Genomic DNA, 23,410 nt, shown 5'->3' with positions numbered 1-23,410 from the left:
AAAAAAAAAAAAAAAAAAAAAACAAAAAAAAACAAAAAAAATATATATATAATATATATATATATTTTATATAATTATAGATATATATATATAATTATAAATATATAATTATATGTATGTATGTATATATATATGTATATATATATATATATATATATATATATATATATAGANAAACAAAAAGAAAGAAAAAAGATGTATATATGTATATATATATATATATATACATATATATATATATTTAAAAAAAATTCGAGATAATAGTGTCCAAATGTCACTTATTCTTTTTCTATCGCAATAAAATAACGCAACGCAATACAGCAAAGTCGTTATGCAAAGTTTGCGCATATAGTACCACCTTGTCAAAAAAAAAAAAAAAATGAATAATAATAGTAAAGTAAGAATAATAGCGGTAGTGGTACTAATCGTAATAATAATAGTAATATTACGGCATGATCTACTCTCTTATATAGACTAAGGTCCAACTAAACAATTGTGCCGTAAAATTGTACACTATATAACGAAAAAGTGATGGATCACTTTTCGTTGTGAATTCTTCTTGTAATGTTCTTGGCAGGGCCTCCGAGTTGACAAACAGACTCGATGATAAATCAATCATATTAGAATTTGAAACCACACACACCATGGTCGGAAGCCAACAATATTATTCGTAACACTATTTGAAAGTTCTAGTTGAAATAATTATTCCCCGTCAAAGAGGCATTCACACCTTGGTCCACTGTCACACGGCATACGATTCACGCACGCGATTGCACTATAAATCTATTAATATAACAGGTATAAGTATGACATGTCTAAAAATCCTGTCAGTTGTCACGCAAATTGAATTTGTACTTTTTCTCACATAGATTAGGTAAGAATCCGACTCGTTTGCACAAAAGATATCGACACATTCTATAAAGCCCTACCAACATCATCAACCAGTAATGACGCGTTTCGCCGTTATTATCTATTATTAATGCGCGTTTATTTTAAGTAGAAACAATGCCCCAAAAACATGTTTTTAGGACTGTAAGAGGCTAGCGTTCAGCCCTCCCCGATCGGACAACAGCCACGTTGTTCTTGATGTTCCATTCACTTTTAACGACTTAATATTTCCATTCTTGGCTCGCATAACTGAGCTTAATGCTTTTCCTGACATTCAATACCGATTAATTAATACATTTAATATTTGTATTTCGTTAAATTGTTCATTTATCAATTCACATGGAAATTGAATGTCGCAAGATCGTTCGATATCACAGTCGTTTTTCAATTATTTTAATGTTTATGTATTTACGAATATTACTTAGTATGTATATATATATATAGCGTATTGATAAATACAGTTATAAAATATGAGTGCGCCTTTATGTATCCTTATTTCAAAGGGCTTGCTTTTTGTATATTTTTCTTTTTTTTTTTTTTTTTTTATATCTTGTAAGGTTGAGCCAACTAACAGCGTATTTTTGCTCCTTTTGTTTTTTATTTCTTTTGAAGTTCCCTTCTGTAACTGCAACCGTATATTTTTACCCGTTTTTTAAAATGTAAGCTTTCTCGTTCTAGAGCACTCGCATTCAGTACTGCGATCTAAGATTTTTATAACACACCGTATCAATTTTACAGGACAACGTCTTTGTTACGTTTAGAAATTTTAATTAGAGTATGTTAAAATTCAGGTACAAATATACCTGGTATTTGCTGAAAATTTTCAGCCTACTCTAAATATAATGACCGAACTTTTAAATAAAATAACTCTTTGAATTAAGAGTTACAGAAGCAATAAGTTTACAGCATCAGACTTCTAAACTTACTTAATATATTAACAGGACGTGACAGAAATATAAACGAGATTTCTAAAAGTATCTTAAGACGCAGCCTGTGTCCTTCTCATAACATCAAAGCTTTCGACTACTGAACACTTTACGCGATTTAGTCGATTAAACCATGATATTGCCGGCGCAACGTCGTCTGTGTCTGGGGACGGCAAAACAACAAAGTACCATTCGTCGCTGGATTATAGTAAATTTAAAACAGGAATCGTGACGAAATCTATGGCGATGGCGGTATGGCGTATCGTGGACGCCTAGTAAAATATATATATATATATATATAATTATATATAAATATATAAATATATATAGATATATATATATATATGCATAAAAAGAAAGAAAAAAATAGCGCCACTGGTTTAAATTAAATTACACAAGATACTGGCCATTCAGGCGAGAATAATAAAGCACTTGTGCATTTAAAGCTCTATGATTACACGAATCTAGACGCCACGATTCTCGAAGATACGCCCACCACGTCCTTCAAAAATTTTAATTAATGAAGCCATAATGAGCCCCATAATCTCGACAGGAGTTCTAAAAAATTTCACTAAGTTTCTTCACTTACTACGTGTCACATCGTTATGCCCTAACTAGACATGAACGACTGCTCGATTTGATTCATTAATGATTATACTATTTGTGTTCTTCAACACGCACGGCAACGAAACCTTGGATGGATCCTATATTTTTGTCTAGTATTTGACAAATCCTCAATAACTCTGATTCTCTTAAAAATGAGATCATTTTTTTTTTCTATGTTATATGGTGATTTTCTTTTTTTGCCGAGTTCTTAATGCTGAGATTATATTTGGATTTGTCAATAGTGTTTCGTCGCACGCGAATAAAAGTATTTATGGAATTGAATAAACACAATTATTTTTTTTTCCTTTTTAGTTTGAAAATTGTAGTGCACAGGCAGTCAGCGAACGTGATTTGTATATACGTGATACTGTCTTTTTTGTGTATACGTATACACGCGCAAATACGTGCGTGTTGTATCCGATGTGTATGTCGTACGTGTCTTTCTTACATATATTTGAATTTACGTGTACAGTAGTAATAATGATAAAAGTGAAAATAGAGATGGTGATAATGATTTACTTGTCCCACCAATCAGGATCATTACTGTTGACGTTGTTAGCAGAATTATTATACGATGAATTGTTATAGTTACCTCCATAATTTCCGTAACTTCCTATAGAGGAAAATGATTATACATATGATAATCTTAATCATTAATTATTCTAATAAATTTTCATTTAAATTTTAAATAAACATTTACTAACCTCCATAACTACCAGGCCTATTGGAGGAACCATTATTGCGAGCAGACCCGGAGCTAGGTTGCTGACGATAATCTCTAGCACCAAATCCACCGCTAAATCGGCCTTTAGTACTTCCGGCTCGACGAGATCCACCTCCAGAATATCTTGCTTCACTAAACATATCGTCTAACCAAGGTGGAAGTTCTTGATTAGCTTCAACTAGGAGAGATACCAAGTCACGTACTAAGTTAATATTCTTATTGTTGAAAAATGATGTTGCTAAACCTGTTATAAGATTAAATTATTTTTAAACATCAGTCAAAGAATAAAAATAAAAATAAATATGAAATAATATATTTCATGAAATAAGAAAAGAAAGAAAACGAACCTAAATTTCCCATACGACCAGTACGACCAATCCGATGAACATATTCTTCTACATCTCCGGGTAAATCGAAATTTATCACATGTTTTACATGTGGAATATCAAGTCCACGGGCAGCAACAGCAGTAGCAACAAGTATTGGCGCTTTACCAGCTCGGAAACGACGTAAAGCATCTTCTCGTTCACGCTGTGTTCGATCACCATGAATGCTAGTGACCGGATATCCCATTTGATGTAAATATTCTTCTAACATATCTGCACCTTTCTTTGTTTCCACAAACACTAAAGTCAATGATTCGGCAGCTAAAATTTAGAAGTAATTGTTATATACCTATATGATACATGTACGATACTGTGTTTTATAATTTTTCAATTTTTATAACATACAAGGATCTGAAAAATTGCTAGCTTGAAGAAGATCAAGCAAATAAGAACGCTTATCATGTTCTTCCACCCATACAATTTTCTGAGTAATATTTTCAGATGTAGAACCAACACGGCCTACAGCTAAAAAGATATAGTTACTAAGAAAATCTCTTGCCAGCATTTGAATTTCTTTTGGAAATGTAGCTGAAAACATGAGTGTTTGTCTTTCTCCCGTGGGAGGCATTGTGTCCTCTTGAACTATACGTCTTATTTGTGGCTCGAAACCCATATCCAACATACGATCTGCTTCATCCAATACTAAATATCTAAAAATGAAAATTGAATATTATGCTATAAATCAAATATTTAAAACTAATTATAAAAATTCTATACTAATTATAATTATAAATATAATTATAAAAATTCTATACGAACCGACAATTATGTAATCCGATTTTACCACGACCTAACATATCTACAAGGCGACCAGGTGTTGCAACAAGTAAATGACATCCACGATCTAATTCTCGCATTTGATCTACAATATTCGAACCACCATAGACAACAGCAGGACGCATACGTGATCTATATGCAAATTTCCGTGCTTCGTCATATATTTGAGTGGCAAGCTCTCTTGTAGGTGCTAATACTAGACCAAGAGGAAAATGTTTGCGCTTTCCAGAAGAATTAATTGGTGGTGGACGTGGCCCGCTTTCATAAATCTGATTTAATATTGGCACTAAAAAGGCCGCTGTTTTACCAGACCCTGTTTGGGCACAGGCCATAACATCACGGCGTCCGATAATAATCGGTATCGCATACTTCTGTACTGGTGTGGGTTTATCATAACCAGCCAAACTAATACTATTCTTTATTATCTCCGTCAGCTTAACTTCGTCAAACTATAAGAAAAATAACATTATTTAAAATATATGACATATGTATACGATGATTTATTATTAAAAAAAAATTTATTATTCTGTAATTTTAGAACTTACAGATGTGATGTGTGGAGGTATATTATCCCCAGTAGCCTCAACTGGGATATCCTCATATTTACTAAAATTAATACCAGTATTTCCAGTACCAAATAATTCCACCTCCAATCGCTCATCTCTGGAAGTGGGTATTGTCCAGTCGATTTCAGAATTCGTCCTACCTCCTTCTCTGTCGTCCTTCCATCGACCGCCTCCCATTCTATGATCATTTCTGTTGTCTGGCCAACGATCGTTTCTAGGTTCTTGCCAACGATCATTTCCAGAGTTAACCGTGCGATCTCGATCTCGTTCACGGTCTGAATTGGAATATCTATAATCTCTTCCATTTTCTTGATTGGCACTACGTCTAGTGCGTCCACCAAAATTTCCGAAATTTCCAAAATCGACATCACGAGAACGCGTATCTCTATAACCTGAACCACCTCTTCCTCTATCACGATCTCTTTCCCTTTCCCTTTCACGATCACGATCTCTTCCTCTATCTCTGTCAGAATATGGTCTTGAGTTGGAAGAAAAATGATGATCTCCGCCAGAAGGCGCGTTACCTATAAAAAATTAATAATACAACTTGTTTTATAATTTTTTTTTTACATAAAGATAAATTCTTTTACACGACAATAGTATTATCAAGAGGTTCTACTGACTCATAAATTTTTTCAGTAGCAACATTTTTTTCATTTACAATAATTTCTTAATTTAAGAAATTAATTTAACAAAAAATGAAATTAATAAAAATAATGAATACATAATATATTTAAAAAAAAAACAAAATCAATATAATAAAAATTATAAATATAAAATAATATATGTATTAATAGTACAATAATTATTAACAATATATGTTCAATACTCACTTCCAGATTTATTTCGTAAATGCGGTGGTACGTAGCGACCCCCACTTGGTTGGCGGGAGCCCTGCAAGTCCAGACCAGCTAACTAAAACATAAAATATAAATATTTAAATTATTCTTGCTATATACTCATTTTAATCAGAAAAATTATTTTAACCAGAAAAAAAGAAAAAAATATAATTAACTATAATTAAAAATTTTATTAAATTAAAATGGAAATTTATTTATTATAATATAAAGAATAAGATTGAAACAAATAAAAAAAAAATAAATAAAATTTATTCAATCTTTTAATATTTTTAAGTGCATAAGAAATTATTAACAAATTCTAATTTTTAATATTTATTTTATATTATTGATTAAAATCTATTTAATCATGTCTATTTAATCATTTTTTCTTTATTATTATATTATATTTGTATCTTATTAATGATAATTTATATTAAGAAGATCAACATTTTCATATATTAAAAATATAATTATTATCTTTAACTGAAAAGTTATTAATATTTATGTATTACTTTATATTTATCAAAATCTAAAAATAAATTATTATAGAAAATATTTTTAAAAAAAATTTCTTAAATATCATTATTAAGAAATTTATAAAATGTACATCTGTATTATTCTATACTATTACAGATTATTTTAAATATATATGATATAATATTAAAATTGTTTTGTATAATTTTGTTCATATATATTTAAATTTACTACTGAAATATATATATCTTTTCATTTTTATTAATAAAATACCTAATAAGTAAATATATTTATTATTAAATAATTAATTATTTATTAAATGGCATCTATGACAAGTTTGAGAAATGAAAGAGTTATATTCTATTTTTTAATTAAATGAAATTTTTAAATTGAATATATTCTAATTTTTTTAAACATTATATATTATATTATATATATTCATCTAATCACGAAAATTCAGGACGTAGTAAAAAAGCAATGTGAGAATGCGTCACAGCACGAGGTTTGCTGTTCCCGGAATTGGTTGCCGCCATTACAAAGCTGTACGTCACAAATGAATTTAATGATGATCCAAATCTAAAATTTTTAATGCAAGACAAGATGCAAGAACATTTAATTCATAGAATTATAGGTTATAAAATAATACTTTTGAACATTTACACACAATTATGTACAATATCATTTTTGAAACGATATAAAATGATGAAAGAATCAAATAAAAAAGACAAAGAGAAAAATGGTAGATTAGAATAATAATTGTCAAGAATATAAAAAATTTTTAATTTCTTACCTGCTGCTCTAGACCTGATCCATTCTGGTTGGCTGCATTACTCATATTACTCCGCCTCGGTGCGTATTTTTCGTGGCTCTGCCGCAGAAGCTCTTTAACTATTATTCGCCTAGACAATCACTAAGCAAAAAATTTCAATTGTTCAATCCTTTTTCCTCTCCTTTCGTTTCTTCCTGAGCTACAAACGAAACTTGTCGACTAAGCCAAGTAGTTAGAATTACAGTTTTTATCTGTCGATAATTCGATACAAAGGAAATTCGAAGACTGGCTACGATGAAAGGCCTCTGGCCACACTTGACGTCGACGCAACAAAAATGGCCGAGCGCCGAAATATTGCTAGCAAGATGGCTGACGACTTATATCCGCCGGATATCGAGAAAACTAAGAGAACATACTCTGCTGGATAATTTTCTAATTGTTTATTATTCCTATTATTCTCACGTATTAAAGTTTGAAACACATTTATGGCTTACACATGATATTGTAATGAAATCTATGAACACGTTGCATTACTTTTTCAATTTACTGTCTGTTGGTATCCGTGCTCGACATATTGACATATTACTTATATACGAATTTCAGATCAAATACTTGAGCTAAATTCAGATCTTACTATTAAAAACACTAAAAACATAAAATCATAAAATTACTATTTCATAATTTTAGAAAATTAATCTTTTAATGATGTAAAATGAACAATAAGATAAATAATATTAAGATAAATAATATTAAAATAAATAATATTTACAAATAAATTTTTTTTAAATGTTTTATTGTACAAGATTCAGAATTTAATCAATATTTTGTCTAATCGTCTTTCTTAGTATCGGTTTTTCCACCTCGGATTCTTCCTGTACGACGTGCAGCAATAAGACCAATCTTACGACCAGCGCTAGTTCCACGTTTAACTGTAGATGCTTTACCAATATGTTGATGATTACCACCACCGTGTGGATGCTCAACGGGATTCATAGCAACACCACGAACCTGTGAATAGGAAATTATATCAAATTTCCAATAATGATTATATTTAATATATATATATATATTAAATTTTATCCTCAGTTAAAAATTTTCAACAAAATATTATTCAGGTTTCAAATGTCTATAAACATCATTGATAAATATTTGTATTATAATAAAATATAAATTTTGCTTATATTATTAAATATTTATATACCTTCGGCCAACAGTTCCTCTTAGCCTTGTATTTATGATATGCACGACCAGCTTTAAGAATTGGTTTATCAATACGTCCACCACCAGCAACAATACCCACCATTGCTCTATTGTTAGAAGGTATAACTTTTTTAGCACCAGAAGGTAGTTTTACTCTGGTTTTTTTTGTATCTGGATTGTGAGCTATAACTGTAGCATAATTTCCTGATGCTCTTGCTAATCGACCTCTATCACCAGTTTTTTCTTCCAAATTACAAACAATAGTACCTTCAGGCATTTGACCAACAGGCATCACATTTCCAATTTGAAGATTAGCTATAACATAAAATATTCTTTTTATTGATCTATATAATTTAGATTTTATATCTATATTATTTATAATTATATCTTTTTTATGAAAACAATTTAATATATTTTAATTTATTATTTTAAATAAAATTTATTTACCTTTTTTTCCACAATAAAGGAATTGTCCAGTGTACATTCCTTCTGGAGCAATAAATAATTCTTTACGAGTTTTAAACTTGTATGGATCTCTGAAATGAACAACGGCTAATGGTGCACCACGGCCAGGATCATGAATAATATCCTATAAAATAAAGATATAATTTGTTTAAACAAACAAAAATTACAAGTGTGGTGGTTTTATATGGTTTTATAAAGTATATAATTGTTTCAGAAAGAGCCTCTATTAATATTTCTTCACATTTTCACTCAGAAATAGGTATATTAAGATTCATCACAAATATAATAATAATTAGAAATAAAATTAAATTGAAATGAAATAAAACAAAATATTAATTAGAAATTATAAAACTAAACAAACCTTGACAACACCTTTGATGTACCCATGTCTTTCAGAAAAATCCAAAGAGCGAAGTTTAGGTGCTCCCTTTCTTCTTTTTGTATGAGATCTGAAGACAGATCCAGCTCCTTTACGTTGAGCACGAATTACTCGACCCATGATTCAAAATCTACACTTACAAAATTACATGAAACACTAAATTATCTTATTTTTACAATATACAAATATAAAACGTGATACTATCTGTTATTTCTTATACTAACATAACCTTTAAAGATACAAACAAAATTTAAATTCTTTTTTTTAAAAACTAAAATATTTATAGGAATATTTAAAAAATTAATAAATTCGCTTAAAAAATAATTATTCTATTATAGATGCATTTTATTTTTACGAATTTAAAACGATTTTGTATCTAAGGTAATCACAGGTTACATACCAAGTAAGTCAACATCAAATAGAGAAAGATTCAACCGGAAATTGAACGACCTATACAAAGTTTATATTGGTTGCATTGTTTGCCCGCTAAAATTTTGATTTGATTTGAAATGATATATATTTTATAAAAAAAGATATTTGATTTATAAATTAAATTATTAAACATAAAAATTTATAATTTTTAATTTTGTAATATAAATACTTTTGTAATATAAATATATATACTTCTATATAAAATAAAATATCGTCTCTTGTAAGAGTTATCAATTATAAGATCAGTCAAGGAAATGAATATAATTATCAGTATAATACAAACATTCAACATGTATAGACGTGTGATAATTGTAATTTTTTTATTTTATGTATTAACGGCAGTTACGTCATATAATTTAAAAAGACAAAAAAGAATTGTTGGTGGTAGAACAGCTGCACCACCTCCTGTAGATGATCCCGTTGTTTATGTGACGCGAAATGAAAGACAAGCACGGATTTATGGTATCCGAGATCCAAATAAAGGATTTTATGTATTTCGTGGTATTCGATTTGGACTTCCTCCAGTAGGTCGTTATCGATTTCAAGTAAGCCAAATTTTTATTTACAAATGATTTTATTAAAAATGAATTATGTATAGTAATTAATTCTAATTATTCTATTCATTCTTTTTATAAATAAAAAAAATATTTTATATGATTTAAATAAAAAAAAATATATTTTTAAATAATTTAAACATATTAAAAATGAAAACTTTATAATAAAGAGTTTATATCGAATGAATTTTTTAAAATTATTTTAATAAATCAATCTGAATTTAAAAAACAATGTTATAATGATATATTTTATCATCATTCAAAATATAGAAATGAATCAATTTATCAACTCTATTATTTATCAATTCATACATCCTGTCATAACGATTACAATTTAATAAATACATGTATCTTATTTTGCATGTGTAACAATAACACAGTCTATTTAAATTATATTGATTTTTAAAAACAATTTTTCTAATTTTATTGCTGGTTTTTAATGAATGAAATAAATAAAAAAAATATTAATTTTTAGAGACCTAGACCTTTATATTTGAAAGGTGATATTAATGCTACACAATGGGGATCTCCTTGTCCACAACCTAATAATATTAACGGCCAAAAAATCGAGGGAAGCGAAGATTGTCTTTTTTTGAACGTATTTACACCTATGCTCCCAGATTCCGGTGATGGATATCCGGTATTAATTTGGATTCATGGGGGTGGTTTCAGAAGAGGTTCTGCTTGTCAGTATGATATGAGAAACCTAATTAAAAAAAAATTAGTAGTTGTATCTATTCAATATAGATTGGGTTCACTTGGTAATTAAAAATTTATGTGAATTTATATATATATTTATAAATATATATATTTATAAATATAATATTATATTTATGATATTTATATAAAAAAATATTCATTGTATTATTCATTCAGGATTTTTAAGTCTCGGCACAAAGGAATTACCAGGTAATAATGGTATATTCGATATGATGTTGGCGGTTAAATGGGTGAAAAATCATATTGAATATTTTGGTGGAAATCCGAAAAAAATTATAGCATTTGGTCATGGTACAGGAGCTAGTGCTGCTTTTATGCTTGCATTATCCAAATTATCAAAAAGTATATTATATCATGTGCAAAATTCTGATATCTAAATATTTTATATTTTAAAAAAATTTGTATTTGAATTTGTATATGAATTTTTTTAGATACTTTTAGCGGATTGATCGCTATGTCAGGTTCAATTTTATCTCATTTTGCATTTGACAAAAATCCTGCGTCCACTGCACAATATATCGCTTCGAATAATGGATGTCCTACGAACAATACAGTTGAAATGATTCGTTGCCTTCAACAAATACCAGTTGATAAATTGATACAAGTTGATTCTAACTTAGAAACTGTACGCTCTGCAATTCAAGGTTTCATATCTAGTTTATCAACTTTACTAGGCCCTGGTCCTGTGATCGAAGGAAATGATGATGGAAGGTATTTCATATTTTTCAAATTTTGTAATTCTGAGCTTGGTTTATTATGATTGAAATGTTATTTTTTTGAAGATTTCTTCCTAATTTTATCACGAACACACCGGAAAATACTTTAAAAATCGGAGATTTTCCATCCGTACCATTATTGATTGGTGTTATGAATAATGAAGTAGGAGGAGCAATTTTTGGAGATTACAAAACTGAAATTGAAAATAAATTACGTACTGTTCCAAACTTTGTAAACGAGCATCTTATACCAACCTTACAAAACACCGTTTCAAATTTTGGAAATATATCCCGTTTTACACCTGAATCTTTTAATAAATATTTTAATATTTTTAATACTAGAAATAACTCTGCTCATATTGCGAAAATAGCGGAGGCTATGGGGGATTCTCTATATAATGTTCCAGCTTTTCTTACGGCAAATCATTGGGCTAAAAAATCCGAATCGTTTTTGTATAGTTTTGATCATAAAGAAACACGAAACTGTGGTAAAACTTTTTTATCAGGATTACCTATAGTAAAAGCAAAACATGCTTCAAATGGTATACAAATAAATCATTGTATTTTTATATATATTAAGTATATTATAATGCATTTTATGAATATTTTTTTTTTTATATTTTATATTTTTTTATTATATTCATAGCTATAATAAGTCACGGCGATGATCTTGGATACATTTTCAAGGAAAATACTATTTCCGGTGAACCATCGCATTGTATCGAAGAATTAAACGAAGAAAATGAACGCGTAGAAAATATTTTCACAAATTTAATTGCTGAATTTGCTAAAAATGGAAAACCTAATATAACGTTTTTATCTCAAAATGATACTTTATTTCCAAACATATTTCCAAAATTTTCCGATGAAATCAATCCATTCATTAGTATTACTTCAACACCTCGCATAATGGAACAATTCAGGTAATTAAAATAGAGATTAAGTAAATTATAACAAATTTAAACAAATATTTTATATTCCTAACCAATTATTTTAGATACTGTGAAATAGGTATGTGGACGGGTCTTGCGAAACGATTACAATCTACTTCATGTAATTTTTTAAAAAATACCGTGAATATTGTGGACAATACTCAAAAAGTAAAGAATACTGTTCAAAATTATTTAAAAAACGAGACAAAAAATATGAATATCAATAATTTAATTAAAATTAAAAAATATACTTCAATAACATTTTAGCAAGAAAATACATAAATGATTCAGAAAAAAAATTTTATTACAAAATGGAATAATATTATATCTATATTTGATATTAAGAATGCGATGGAATATAATATATAATAATAATACATATATTTTTATTTTAAAATATTAATTTTTTGGTATATCCTGAAACAATTGTAATATTTCTTCTTCTCCTTTCTCTAATTCTGAATTTATTTGATTTACTTCAGATGTACTATTTTCTGGACTAGGATTAATGTTTTCTGTTGTATCCATACTTTCATCGTTTCTATTGTCAGTTTGTTTCATAATGCTCAATGAGGATATTGAATCTGAAGTCCCTATGTTAATTACATTTGACACTGAAGTTTCATTTGCTGATTTTTTGCAAATTTGTACAACTTGTTCATTTTCTATAATATTTTCGTTTTGTATTGTAATTGTCATTTGTTTTTCCATTGTATCATCTCGTTCTTCTAAAGGATCTTGATTTGTTTGTATAACATCTATTTTATTTTGAATGTTGTTTATTGTTTCATTTTTATTAGAATTTGTGATTTTTAATCTTTTATTTGATGACGGTTCTATACTTTTATTTAATACAATTTCAATGTTAGAAGAAGTTTCATCTTCTATTATTACATTATGTTCTTGCACAATTTGATCATCAGAAACAAATTCCTTTTGTATTATTCTAAAAAAAAGTAGTATTATATAGCGATATCGATAAAATTTTGCATGCAACAATTGTTTTTATATAAATGTTTTTATATAAATATACAAATTTTTATATATACTTACTCTACTTGAGTTAGCTGGATAGGTGGAGCATAAGGATGTATGATTTTCTCAAGTTCTGCTAATGCTATTTTAGCTTCTTGAATGATATATAAATTATTATCATTTAATGCCATTTCAAATATTTCTAAAGAATATTGCGTAGGTAAAGGCATTAAAGAATGTGGATTCATTTGTGAAGCTCTTAAAACTCTAAGCAATAAGAGACGACAATCAGGATATTCTTTATAAAATTTTTGTTCAGTATTGCTCAAATAACAGTCATATAATAAAGATATTACAATATTTTGTACTGTCTGAAAAAAAGATAGAAATAATTATATTCAATGTTAAACTTTATAATAAAATTTAAAATAAAAATTCTTACTTTAAAGAATGTTTGTTTTAAAAAAGTTCCGCTACTGAAAAATATATTTTGCAATATATCAAGAGCGATTTTACATGTATCTATATCTAGATAATGTTCTTTATCAGAAGCAATTCCATTATTTAAATATATTCCTTTCTCATATTGACTATCTCGCAAACGTTTTAAAGCTCTTTTTGACAAATTTTGTGTCTTTTGAATCTATAACAATAACATTATAATATAATAAGCAATTGTATTATAAAAAAAAAACAAAATAAATTTTTTTTAAATGTCTAAACTTACAGTTAGTAAAATACGATCTTTTTCTGGTACTATATCTTTTAATATAGAAAGAAGATATTCATCTGCAATAGTTTCTATACCTGATAATGAATTAGTATTCATTAACCAAGAATTAAGACATTTATAAACAGATATCCTTACATTTCTAAATGATTTGTTTCCACTAATTGTTATTTGATTTACTAAAACATTTTCAGTCCATTGCAATGTTTGAAGAAATAATTGTAATATTGTTAAACCAAATGGTATTAATTGTTCCTTAAATCTAAATATTTTAATTTTATAAATTTCACTTTAATTTAAATAGTATAATATGTAAAAATTATCATATTCTTACCCATTTATTAATGAATCTAAAACATTGAATAATGCAATATGTAATTCTGGTAAAATTAGATATAAAATTTGTTCTTTAACAGAATTTTGATTTTTTATATTTGATGGTTGTATTGCTAAACCTCTACATAAAACTTTTAAAATCTCATGTGGTAATACTGAATTTTTTGTGCCCAATCCACTGTAAAAATATAAATTATTTAAACACTTTTGTTTTTTATAATATTATATTCAAATAATTTGTAAACTATTTTCTTACCACAACATATATGATAAGTAAGAACACAAATTTAAAAATCTTTGTTTTTGTTTAAAATAAAATTGAATAATATTTTCCTCAGATATATTGGGCAAATCTAATTTATCCGAGATATTTACATTTTCTAATTCTATTAAATTAGAGAATAATTCATCCATTATTACATGTAAACTATTACAAATAAGTGCTTGGTTATATGTCCAACAAGTGTAATTTGATTTTGAAACTGAAGGTTTAAATGAACGTTCTGTTGCTTTTGCTAAGAGAGCATAACATCTTGCACTTGCATTAACTAAATTTTTTTGGGAAGAATCAATTTGTAATAATATAATCTTTTTTATAGATATCTAAATACAAAATATAAAAATACATATGAACAAACACATTTACAAAATATGTACAATACAATATATTATAATAAAGAAAATTGATTACCTGAAAACGTTCACAAACTTCAGGGTATTGATGTAATAATACAGCAATTAAATAATATATTGGACCACACTTTTTCTCTGAATTCAAATTATTAATTGTATTAATAAATTGTTTCACAATTTGTGTGGATACTTGTTTTTGTATTTCAGGAATATTTTTTGATTGGATTATTAAAGAACCAAGAACTTTACAAGAAATAGATAATTCTTGTAAAGTACTATGAATGCTTTCTAATACTTGCATACTTTTTGATATCCATAGTATGCAATATTTTGAAAAAATATCTTTTGAACATTGTGATAAAATTTTGTCCAAAATTAATAAACCATTATATCGAGATTGTGATTGATTTAAATAAGTATTTATAGTGGATATGATAATATTTTGTATTTTATCAATCTAGAAATAAAAAAAAATATATATATATATATATTTGATATTAAAAAAAAAAATATGTTTATATTAAAATATTTATCTTATATGCATATTTTTTTTATATATGTAAGGTTATTTTCAAATAATTAATTTTACCTCTTCTATATTAAATGGTATATCTCCACTGAAATTTATTAAATATTGTAAAAATTCATTATACTCTTTTGAATTATGATCAAAAAAATTAATTAAATCCATAATTGTTGTTATCTTATTTCTACTTCTAATAGTCCACGTGCTTTTTACGATTTCATAGATGAGGTTAGTTTTCTTAAATTTTGAAATAATTTGAATATGATTTATAATTTAAATATGAAATATTATTCACAAATAATTATACAAAGAAATTAAATAAATATCATATATCACACTCATTTTAATATAATATTAATACTAATAATAAATTACTAAAAAGAAAATAGAAATTTCATTTCAGAAAAAAATATAATAAATAATATGATAAAAAAATTTACAATTTAAAAATAAACATAAATATATGTAATTAATTATAAAAATATTTAATTTATATTTTAATTATAATATAAAGCAAAAATACATATTAATATTTTATAAATTCAAAAATTAAATTTAATATTAGAGATATTTTTGTTATATGTATATACTATACTATTTTTATAGTATAATGTAATTCTTTTTCATAAAATATGAAAATTAATTGTATAATTTAATCATTTTTTCTTAAAGAAATGAAGAAGAACTTGATATAAATATTAAATGTTATTATTGAAATAATTTATTTTAAATTTTTCTTTTAATTTCAATTTATATATTTATACATATTTGCATAAATCGCGCGCTTAGGAATAATTTGAAAGCAGTAAACACCATACTGAGATTCTTTTACGCAATGCGATTGGCCTCAATCGTAAAAGGAATTATTATGTAATTTTGCAGTGTACTCAGCAATGATAATTTAAATATTTCTTTTTCTCTCATAGATCGCGAATTATTTGATGCTTTTTTTTGTCAATCATAATGTTCGAAAGTTTATTTTTTGTTTTAATAAAATAAATGTTTAAATGTATATGTACATGTAAAATATATATTTTAATTATCTCATATTACATATATATATATAATACATATGTATGTATCTCATAATACATATATTTAGATAAAAAAAATAATAATTATATAAATAAAAAAAAAATTTCTTAAATCATTACATTTCGTTTCAAATATATAATGTAATTATGAATTTTTCTAATTTTTCCAAATCATATAAATTTTATAAAGTATTAAAAATAACTAAGAAATAAATAAAAATGATAATTTTATGATATTAAAGAAACTAAGTTAATATTTTATATAAAATGTTAAATAGAATAGCGCGGAAAAGTATTGGATCGTTTATGAGTCTGTGTCATCATACCGTTATTCATATGTATTACTTATTTGTATCCTCATTATTTTGATTTCTTATATATTATTTATTAGTTATATTTCGTTATACAAAATAACGATTCAATTCATAATTTTCAACAAATGACATATAATACAAAAATTATTAAAATATTTAAAAATGTGATTTTTATAATCGGAAATTTTAAGATAAATTATACAATGATTATAAATATAGATATACATGTGTAATTAAATAACATAATAAATATTTATTACATATTATATATTAGCATATTTATTATAAATATATTTTTGTTTTTTTTTTAATTAATTAAAGTGATTCGTATCGTTAAAAGATATCAAAAGAAATTAAACATAAATTATAAATTAAAAAAAAAAATAAAAATAATCAATTAATATATAATAGAAAAATCAATTCAATTTGTTTATGTTTCAAAAAAATAAATGTTTTTTAATTAAATTAATTCGCGATAATGAAGAAATTTATTAGTTTAGAAAACAAAAATGGAGTCATAAGACGATACAAGTGAAAAAAAAAGTTGAAAGGAAAAAACAAGGATATTTCAATTATATTCACGTACATATAGAGACGCTTGTAGGATATACAGGCGCGGATTGTGTTGAGGGCCTAACGCCTACCGGTCATCCTGCCTGATCAGGACAGAAGTTTTCCCCCTCCTGATTTTGCCCTGCCTCCCTCTCCTAGCTAGCATCCTTCCTCTCGCCTTCGAGACTCGATTCTAGCAGTCGTTCCTCTTCGAATCAGTTCCCCTACCTACCGGTGTCCAGTTATGTTGTGGAGAACGTTGCTCGGGCAACAATTTGTTTGGACTTTTGTTTTGAGAGATATCCCGTAGGATCAGTCGTTCCATAAAGATTATATGGATAGTATTACATTATCGATCGTGCGTGTAGTGATCGTGAAAAGTAGTTTCCGCTTGTTTTCTTCGATTTTTCGATAACTTCGTTCAGTACATTTACATTCCAGACCCACGCGTGCTTCTTAGTACGCAGGATCAAATACATTTGATGAATACATCCGTGAAAAACGTGAAAATATTTTTCGGTAATCAAGATTGTTGAAATTAGTTTTCAACGAGATTTCTTTCTGGAATTTTCAATGATCCAATCAGGAATGCGGCGCGAATCGTTAAAGGAAAATGGACATTAAAGAACTATGTAAGTAATATAGTGAATAGCGGAATGGGATCTGTGCATACAGCCATATTGAAAACGATTAGTTTTCGAAAGTGATTTCGCGATAGTTAGAAAAGAAAACTATCGAATCGCGATTTATTTTCCACCGTTAGTGGTTTCTTTGCTTCCTTTACGGTCCGTGAGAGAGCAGACCCACCTTCTGACAGGTGGAATGTGGGGACCTAACATAGCCGTGGGGTCCGACAATCGCGATCGCAGCGACGTGAAGCGACTTGTTCAGGTACGTGCTTTTGCTTTGCCCGCGATTCCTGTCTTTTGCCTTTTCTTTCGTTGTTTTGCTTTACTTTCGTTTTTCTTTTTTTTTCTCTTTCTATTTCTTCTCATTGTGTTTATTGATTTTCATTATTTTAAAGTGGAAACGTGGATTCTAAGAGAAATATTAATTTTCATAAATATATTAATTTATAATAGTAGCATCTTTTCGAACGTAATTCGTAGGAAAACTAACCGTAAAAAAGATAGTTGCTCTTATCCATGATACGGGAGTGAAAGTCAAAGATAATCCGTTTTAGAATAGACTGCATATATGAGTATCATATAACTTTATCGTTTAAGGATAAGCAAATGGAGTACCACCGGATGTAAACCAGTTCTTGCATATCGTCTCGTGCCAGATTAATTTTAATACGCGTGTAACTTTAAACGCGGGAAAATATTCAACTTGTGAAAAAGATTGTTTATCATTAGAATGATAATAATTTTCATTGACTATTTGTTTCATAACACTGAGCACACAAACTGAATTTTTAATATAATTAATTACTTTAAAATACAATTTAAAATACAAAATATTTGCAGAATAATAGTAAATAAATGTAGCATAGATAAGAAAATATACGAAAACTTATCGACAGCAGTTAATGTTATCGATACTTATATATCGATAACGATATTTATAGTTCACAATTTCAAAATTAGAAACAAATTATTCTAAAATTAGAAGGAATAGAATACGAGAGACAAAGTTGATCACCTATTTTTAAAATCATCTAGTATAACCTAATGGTCGCGTAGCTAACGCGTTATTTATTTCTTTAATATTCTGTATTATATAATATCTTAGATGTGATTATTACAAATATGGTCTTAACTATATACTAACATCTGATTTAGTCACTTTATAAGTTCTCGCGGTCAATATAGTCAGTATAGCAATTTCTAATGCATTAATATCTAAACATGGCGTAATAATGCATCTCCTTCAATTTGAAATAATGTACACGTAAAAAGTGCAAATCATGTTATTCATTTGCACGATAAATAAGGAAATCAAAAAGATTTTTCAACTATCATCAATATTCCGTTCGTCATTTCGATGCCATTTTTTTTTTTTTTTTTTTAAATTATATTAAACTTCCGTTTCGTATAATTCAAAGAGTCAAAAATGGTAGATTTGACTTTCACTGAGTGGTGCACTACTTTCACCGAGCCTCTTATACGTAAGAAAATTTCGAAATGAAAAGTTTCTGATAATCTCTCGACGATATATTTTATTTCGTTTAATTAAGAGTAAACAAAATTTGTAAAAATTGATATTATTATTTAAAAACGATATATCTATTTTTGTGTTGTTTTACATCAGCTTGCAAAAAATTTAAAATTCTCTCCTAATTTAAAATTTCAATACACTCGATTCGATTGATTTCTATCAATATCATTTGTAAAATCATCGTTTCCTCGAATTTCTACATGAATATAAATACAAAGCATATTATACGCAAAGTAGAAATTTATGAAATTATAAATTCATTTTTATCTCATTTTATGTACCCAACTTAAATACTTTATTTCTCGGAACATCATATTCTGTAAATATTCTGTAAATTTCACCAATTTCTATATAATTTAAATCTTTTCTTATTATATAATTCTGTATAATATATTCCGTGACGTTATCCAATTTATATATTTTAAATCCTGTTTTATTATATAATTCTTTTCTAATACACTTACTTATTATTATATTCTTCAGTATTTAGAATGAGCGCAATTTTAAACTAGAAATAATAAGATATTGCTGTAAGTATTCAACTACGTATTCAATTGATTTTATTCATACAAAAAAAGATTGCATAGTGATAAGAAGCGGAAGATGTTTGAACGTGATTTACATTGTTTGCACTCTTTGAATACGAATTAAATTATACGTAAATATTGTTTATTTCTGACTCACATATTTAACTACTTTTTACACTTTTAATCAACTCGGCATTACAATTCAAACAAGAATTTTTTTTCATTGTATTTCTACTCGATTGTTGTGTCAACAACTTACAAGTGCTTACTTTTGAGAATACTTTAGAATATACGAGAACCATTAGATTCTCTTCGTAATATATTTTAGTTTAATTTCCATAATTATCGATCCGAATCGTTTTAAAAAAAATTTCCAGAATTTAAAATATCTGAATATTGATATAACAACTTCTTGTCATGATTCTAATTATCTAAATTATCCTATCAGATTACTCGTGTTAGTCGTTGGAAGGTTGTTCGTTTATATAATTCTAACAGAGTTGAACAAAAAAGAAAAATATATATATATATATAAAAGAATCTTATTATTTTCCTTCGTCAAATCAAATTTAAATATCGATTAAAGAAAATACGTGATCGAGTTTGAAACGAGTTTGTCTCCATATTTCATCTCATAATGATTTTTTCCATAATTGCAATTTATTGTCAGAGACAGATGATATCAGAGAGATAAATATATTACTGGAAAATAGATCTAGAATTGTTGCAATAATTACTTTTTTAATTCCTGATTGAAGAATAATTGACTTTCTTTTGATTCATTCCCTTTCTTTCTTATTTTTTATTATTTTTCTAGCAAACAATTATTATATTTTATTAAGTAAAAGTTATTTTATAATATATTTTTTTCTTTTTTCGAATTTATTACTCTTGTTGACAACATTAAGGAATTTTATTTCTGAAAATATCATAGATCAAAATGACCCACATCGCTATCCTTGCGGAATGAAACAACGAAATTGTTGATATTTCAGAACTGACCTTAACCAAGAATCAAGGTTTGTCAAATTTATGAATTAAATTATCGTGACACCGGTTATATAGATTATTCACACTCACTGTTCAGTGCGCAGTAGTTGGTATCCTTATCGTTCCTTGCAATTACACATATTATTATAATGACATTTACAACTTCACGTTTATCTAAATCCTATAAACCTGTTCCCCGTAACGTTAATTCTAATTTTCTAATTTATCTGATCAATATCGTTTCGAATCGAATTCCGCTTTTGCACGCAGTATTTCAAACTTGTGTGTTATATTTATTGTTATTGAAAAACTTGGAGCTTATAGAAAATTGTGTTTTTGAAAATTTTGAAATTTTTTAAAATGAATCGAATAAAAGAAATCGTAGAAAAATTCTATCGCACGTCTTCAACGAGCCGTCACAAGCTCAAGGATAAGTGATAATTCACAGTGACCTTCCAATTTGGCTAATCGTCCTACGGGGTCAACTCGATTACGCGAGGTTACTGCTCCGTCTGTACGTCCATCCCTCCCTTCTTTTCTCCTTTCTTGCCTTCGTCTGTTTCTTTTTATCCTCTTATGTATTCTGAGATATTCCGTTTTTCTTTTCTTTCCTATTTTTCTTAAATAAATTACAAAGAGACGAAAATTTTCGTCACGAACGAGATGCGTGTATTCCAAGCGTCGAATAAATTGTCGCCATTGTTCGTAAAAATAACGAAGGAAGAATTGTTTGGAGGAATTTTTTGTTTGAAAGAATTTTTTTATCATCCATCGAATCGTAGAATGTTCTTTCTAACGAGAGAACAAAGCTTGATCGTCGTCAGAGTTGAGCTCACGTGGCGACACGCATCGTGGAATCCAACGTGTAATTGTTAGACGAGCGATTATAATTATATTTTTATTATCTATCTGCACATCGGAGTATGGTCGATATCGTTCCATCTTTTTATTGTTGAATTATATTTATATTTATATTTATATTATATTTATTATATATATATATATTATATTATATTATATATACGATTATAATTATNATTATATATATTTATATTATATATATTATATTTATATATTATAATTATATTTATAGATTATTGCAAGGGAATAGTTTAATATTTAATTATAAGTGGTATGAAAAAATATATTTTATTTATTGTTGCAAGAAAGATATTGTTCGACGATAAGATAGATTTTTGAAAGAATCTTGTTGATTATAAAAATATACTTACCGTACTTTTTTCACGACTTCTACGTTTCTCTTGGTTTATTTTTATGGCGCGTTGTTTATGAACTTCGTTTGCGAGAATTTGCGAGAAATTTAAAGATAACGAATTTCTACAAATTTCTTTGTTTTTATTCGATACAATGCAAAAAAGATTTTTCAACGTTCTTTGAAAAGAACTTCTTCGCTTTCTTACTTAGAAATAATTCTTCGCGAATTTTCCACGTACTCAATTTTTTACCATTGAAAAATGAATAAATGGTGATTATGTTTTGTGATTAAAGTGGAACGTCTCGATAAAAATTCAAGAATTTTTGTATTTTGTATTGCAGGAAAAAATGATGCTTCTTTCATCGATCATCTTTTTCCGTTTAATCGCTTTACCTCTTTTTGTTGCTCGACTGCAATTTAAAAGCAAAGTTGCGAAGTTTTACATAACTATGACAGTTTTTACACGATTGCCTATTTTTCTAGCAAACAATTATTTTATTTTATTATATTTTATTTTATTTACATTATTATTTATTATTATTACAAATATTTTATTATGTAAAAGTTATTTTATAAATATATTTTATCTTGAGTCTTAAAAAAAAAAAGGAATATATAAATATATTATAGAATATATTATAGAATACAAAATGTTTGTATCAGATGATGTGTTCTATATTTCGTGTTAATTAATTTTTTGCCAGTACAAATCTAGTGCAATGCATAAAGATCTGTTTAAAAGATGTTTTTGCTCGTTACGTAATTAATAAAAAAATTCTACAATATTTTAACACGTAGGAATATTATACAACATTACTTATTAAAAATACAAATATGAATATATTACTTCTCATGACAAGTACGATTAATATTCAAGAAATAAAACATATTTTTTCTTGGATCGCCGATATACATATTCCAGCTTTCATAAGATAAACGAGACGTGTTGTAAAAACAGATCGATATGAATTATCCATAAATTTTGAGATAAGAACTTTCTAAAATCATTAAGATAGATAAAATCATAAAATAGATAGTTTAGATTTATTTTCTTGACAAGGTAA

At 26.9% G+C, this 23,410-nt stretch overlaps 5 protein-coding genes across 7 annotated transcripts in view; 2 read left to right on the top strand and 3 right to left on the bottom strand.

The window, feature by feature from the left end:
• Window positions 1–990: 990 nt before the first annotated feature.
• On the bottom strand, window positions 991–7,486 carry LOC102676027 (putative ATP-dependent RNA helicase Pl10). Its single transcript, XM_006607909.2, has 8 exons — window positions 6,977–7,486; window positions 5,707–5,788; window positions 4,853–5,397; window positions 4,290–4,756; window positions 3,876–4,180; window positions 3,492–3,791; window positions 3,125–3,388; window positions 991–3,033 (listed from the first exon to the last, which is right to left on the bottom strand). The coding sequence occupies exons 1-8, from the start codon at window positions 7,019–7,021 to the stop codon at window positions 2,936–2,938; spliced, it is 2,106 nt and encodes a 701-aa protein (XP_006607972.1). The 5' UTR covers window positions 7,022–7,486; the 3' UTR covers window positions 991–2,935.
• Window positions 7,487–7,731: 245 nt separating this feature from the next.
• On the bottom strand, window positions 7,732–9,486 carry LOC102676169 (60S ribosomal protein L8). Its single transcript, XM_006607910.2, has 5 exons — window positions 9,400–9,486; window positions 8,982–9,129; window positions 8,603–8,744; window positions 8,157–8,470; window positions 7,732–7,963 (listed from the first exon to the last, which is right to left on the bottom strand). Exons 2-5 carry the CDS (start codon window positions 9,117–9,119, stop codon window positions 7,784–7,786), a joined length of 774 nt encoding a protein of 257 aa, XP_006607973.1. The 5' UTR covers window positions 9,120–9,129; window positions 9,400–9,486; the 3' UTR covers window positions 7,732–7,783.
• A 219-nt stretch (window positions 9,487–9,705) lies between these two features.
• LOC102676399 (esterase E4-like) lies at window positions 9,706–12,742 on the top strand. The gene is made up of 7 exons (XM_006607911.2): window positions 9,706–9,976; window positions 10,461–10,746; window positions 10,862–11,047; window positions 11,137–11,416; window positions 11,488–11,963; window positions 12,068–12,344; window positions 12,419–12,742. The coding sequence occupies exons 1-7, from the start codon at window positions 9,722–9,724 to the stop codon at window positions 12,618–12,620; spliced, it is 1,962 nt and encodes a 653-aa protein (XP_006607974.2). The 5' UTR covers window positions 9,706–9,721; the 3' UTR covers window positions 12,621–12,742.
• LOC102676621 (proline-, glutamic acid- and leucine-rich protein 1-like) lies at window positions 12,053–15,811 on the bottom strand. Its single transcript, XM_006607913.2, has 8 exons — window positions 15,617–15,811; window positions 15,086–15,484; window positions 14,651–14,997; window positions 14,393–14,572; window positions 14,056–14,320; window positions 13,771–13,971; window positions 13,407–13,699; window positions 12,053–13,299 (listed from the first exon to the last, which is right to left on the bottom strand). Exons 1-8 carry the CDS (start codon window positions 15,716–15,718, stop codon window positions 12,753–12,755), a joined length of 2,334 nt encoding a protein of 777 aa, XP_006607976.2. The 5' UTR covers window positions 15,719–15,811; the 3' UTR covers window positions 12,053–12,752.
• Window positions 15,812–17,657: 1,846 nt separating this feature from the next.
• LOC102677031 overlaps window positions 17,658–23,410 on the top strand; it is a 47,407-nt gene continuing 41,654 nt past the window's right edge. For 2 of the 3 annotated variants that reach the window (XM_031510218.1, XM_006607914.2), the window contains exon 1: window positions 17,658–18,344. The gene's annotated coding sequence lies outside the window, so the exon portion shown is untranslated. The remainder of the gene's footprint in view (window positions 18,345–23,410) is intronic. The other variant, XM_031510230.1, reaches the window with a different exon arrangement.

Source organism: Apis dorsata, unplaced genomic scaffold (genome assembly GCF_000469605.1).
Source record: "Apis dorsata unplaced genomic scaffold, Apis dorsata 1.3 scaffold_22, whole genome shotgun sequence".
NCBI classification, from domain to species: Eukaryota; Metazoa; Arthropoda; class Insecta; order Hymenoptera; family Apidae; genus Apis; species Apis dorsata.
Note: the sequence above shows the minus strand (reverse complement) of the source record. Positions and strands in the feature narration are given on the sequence as shown.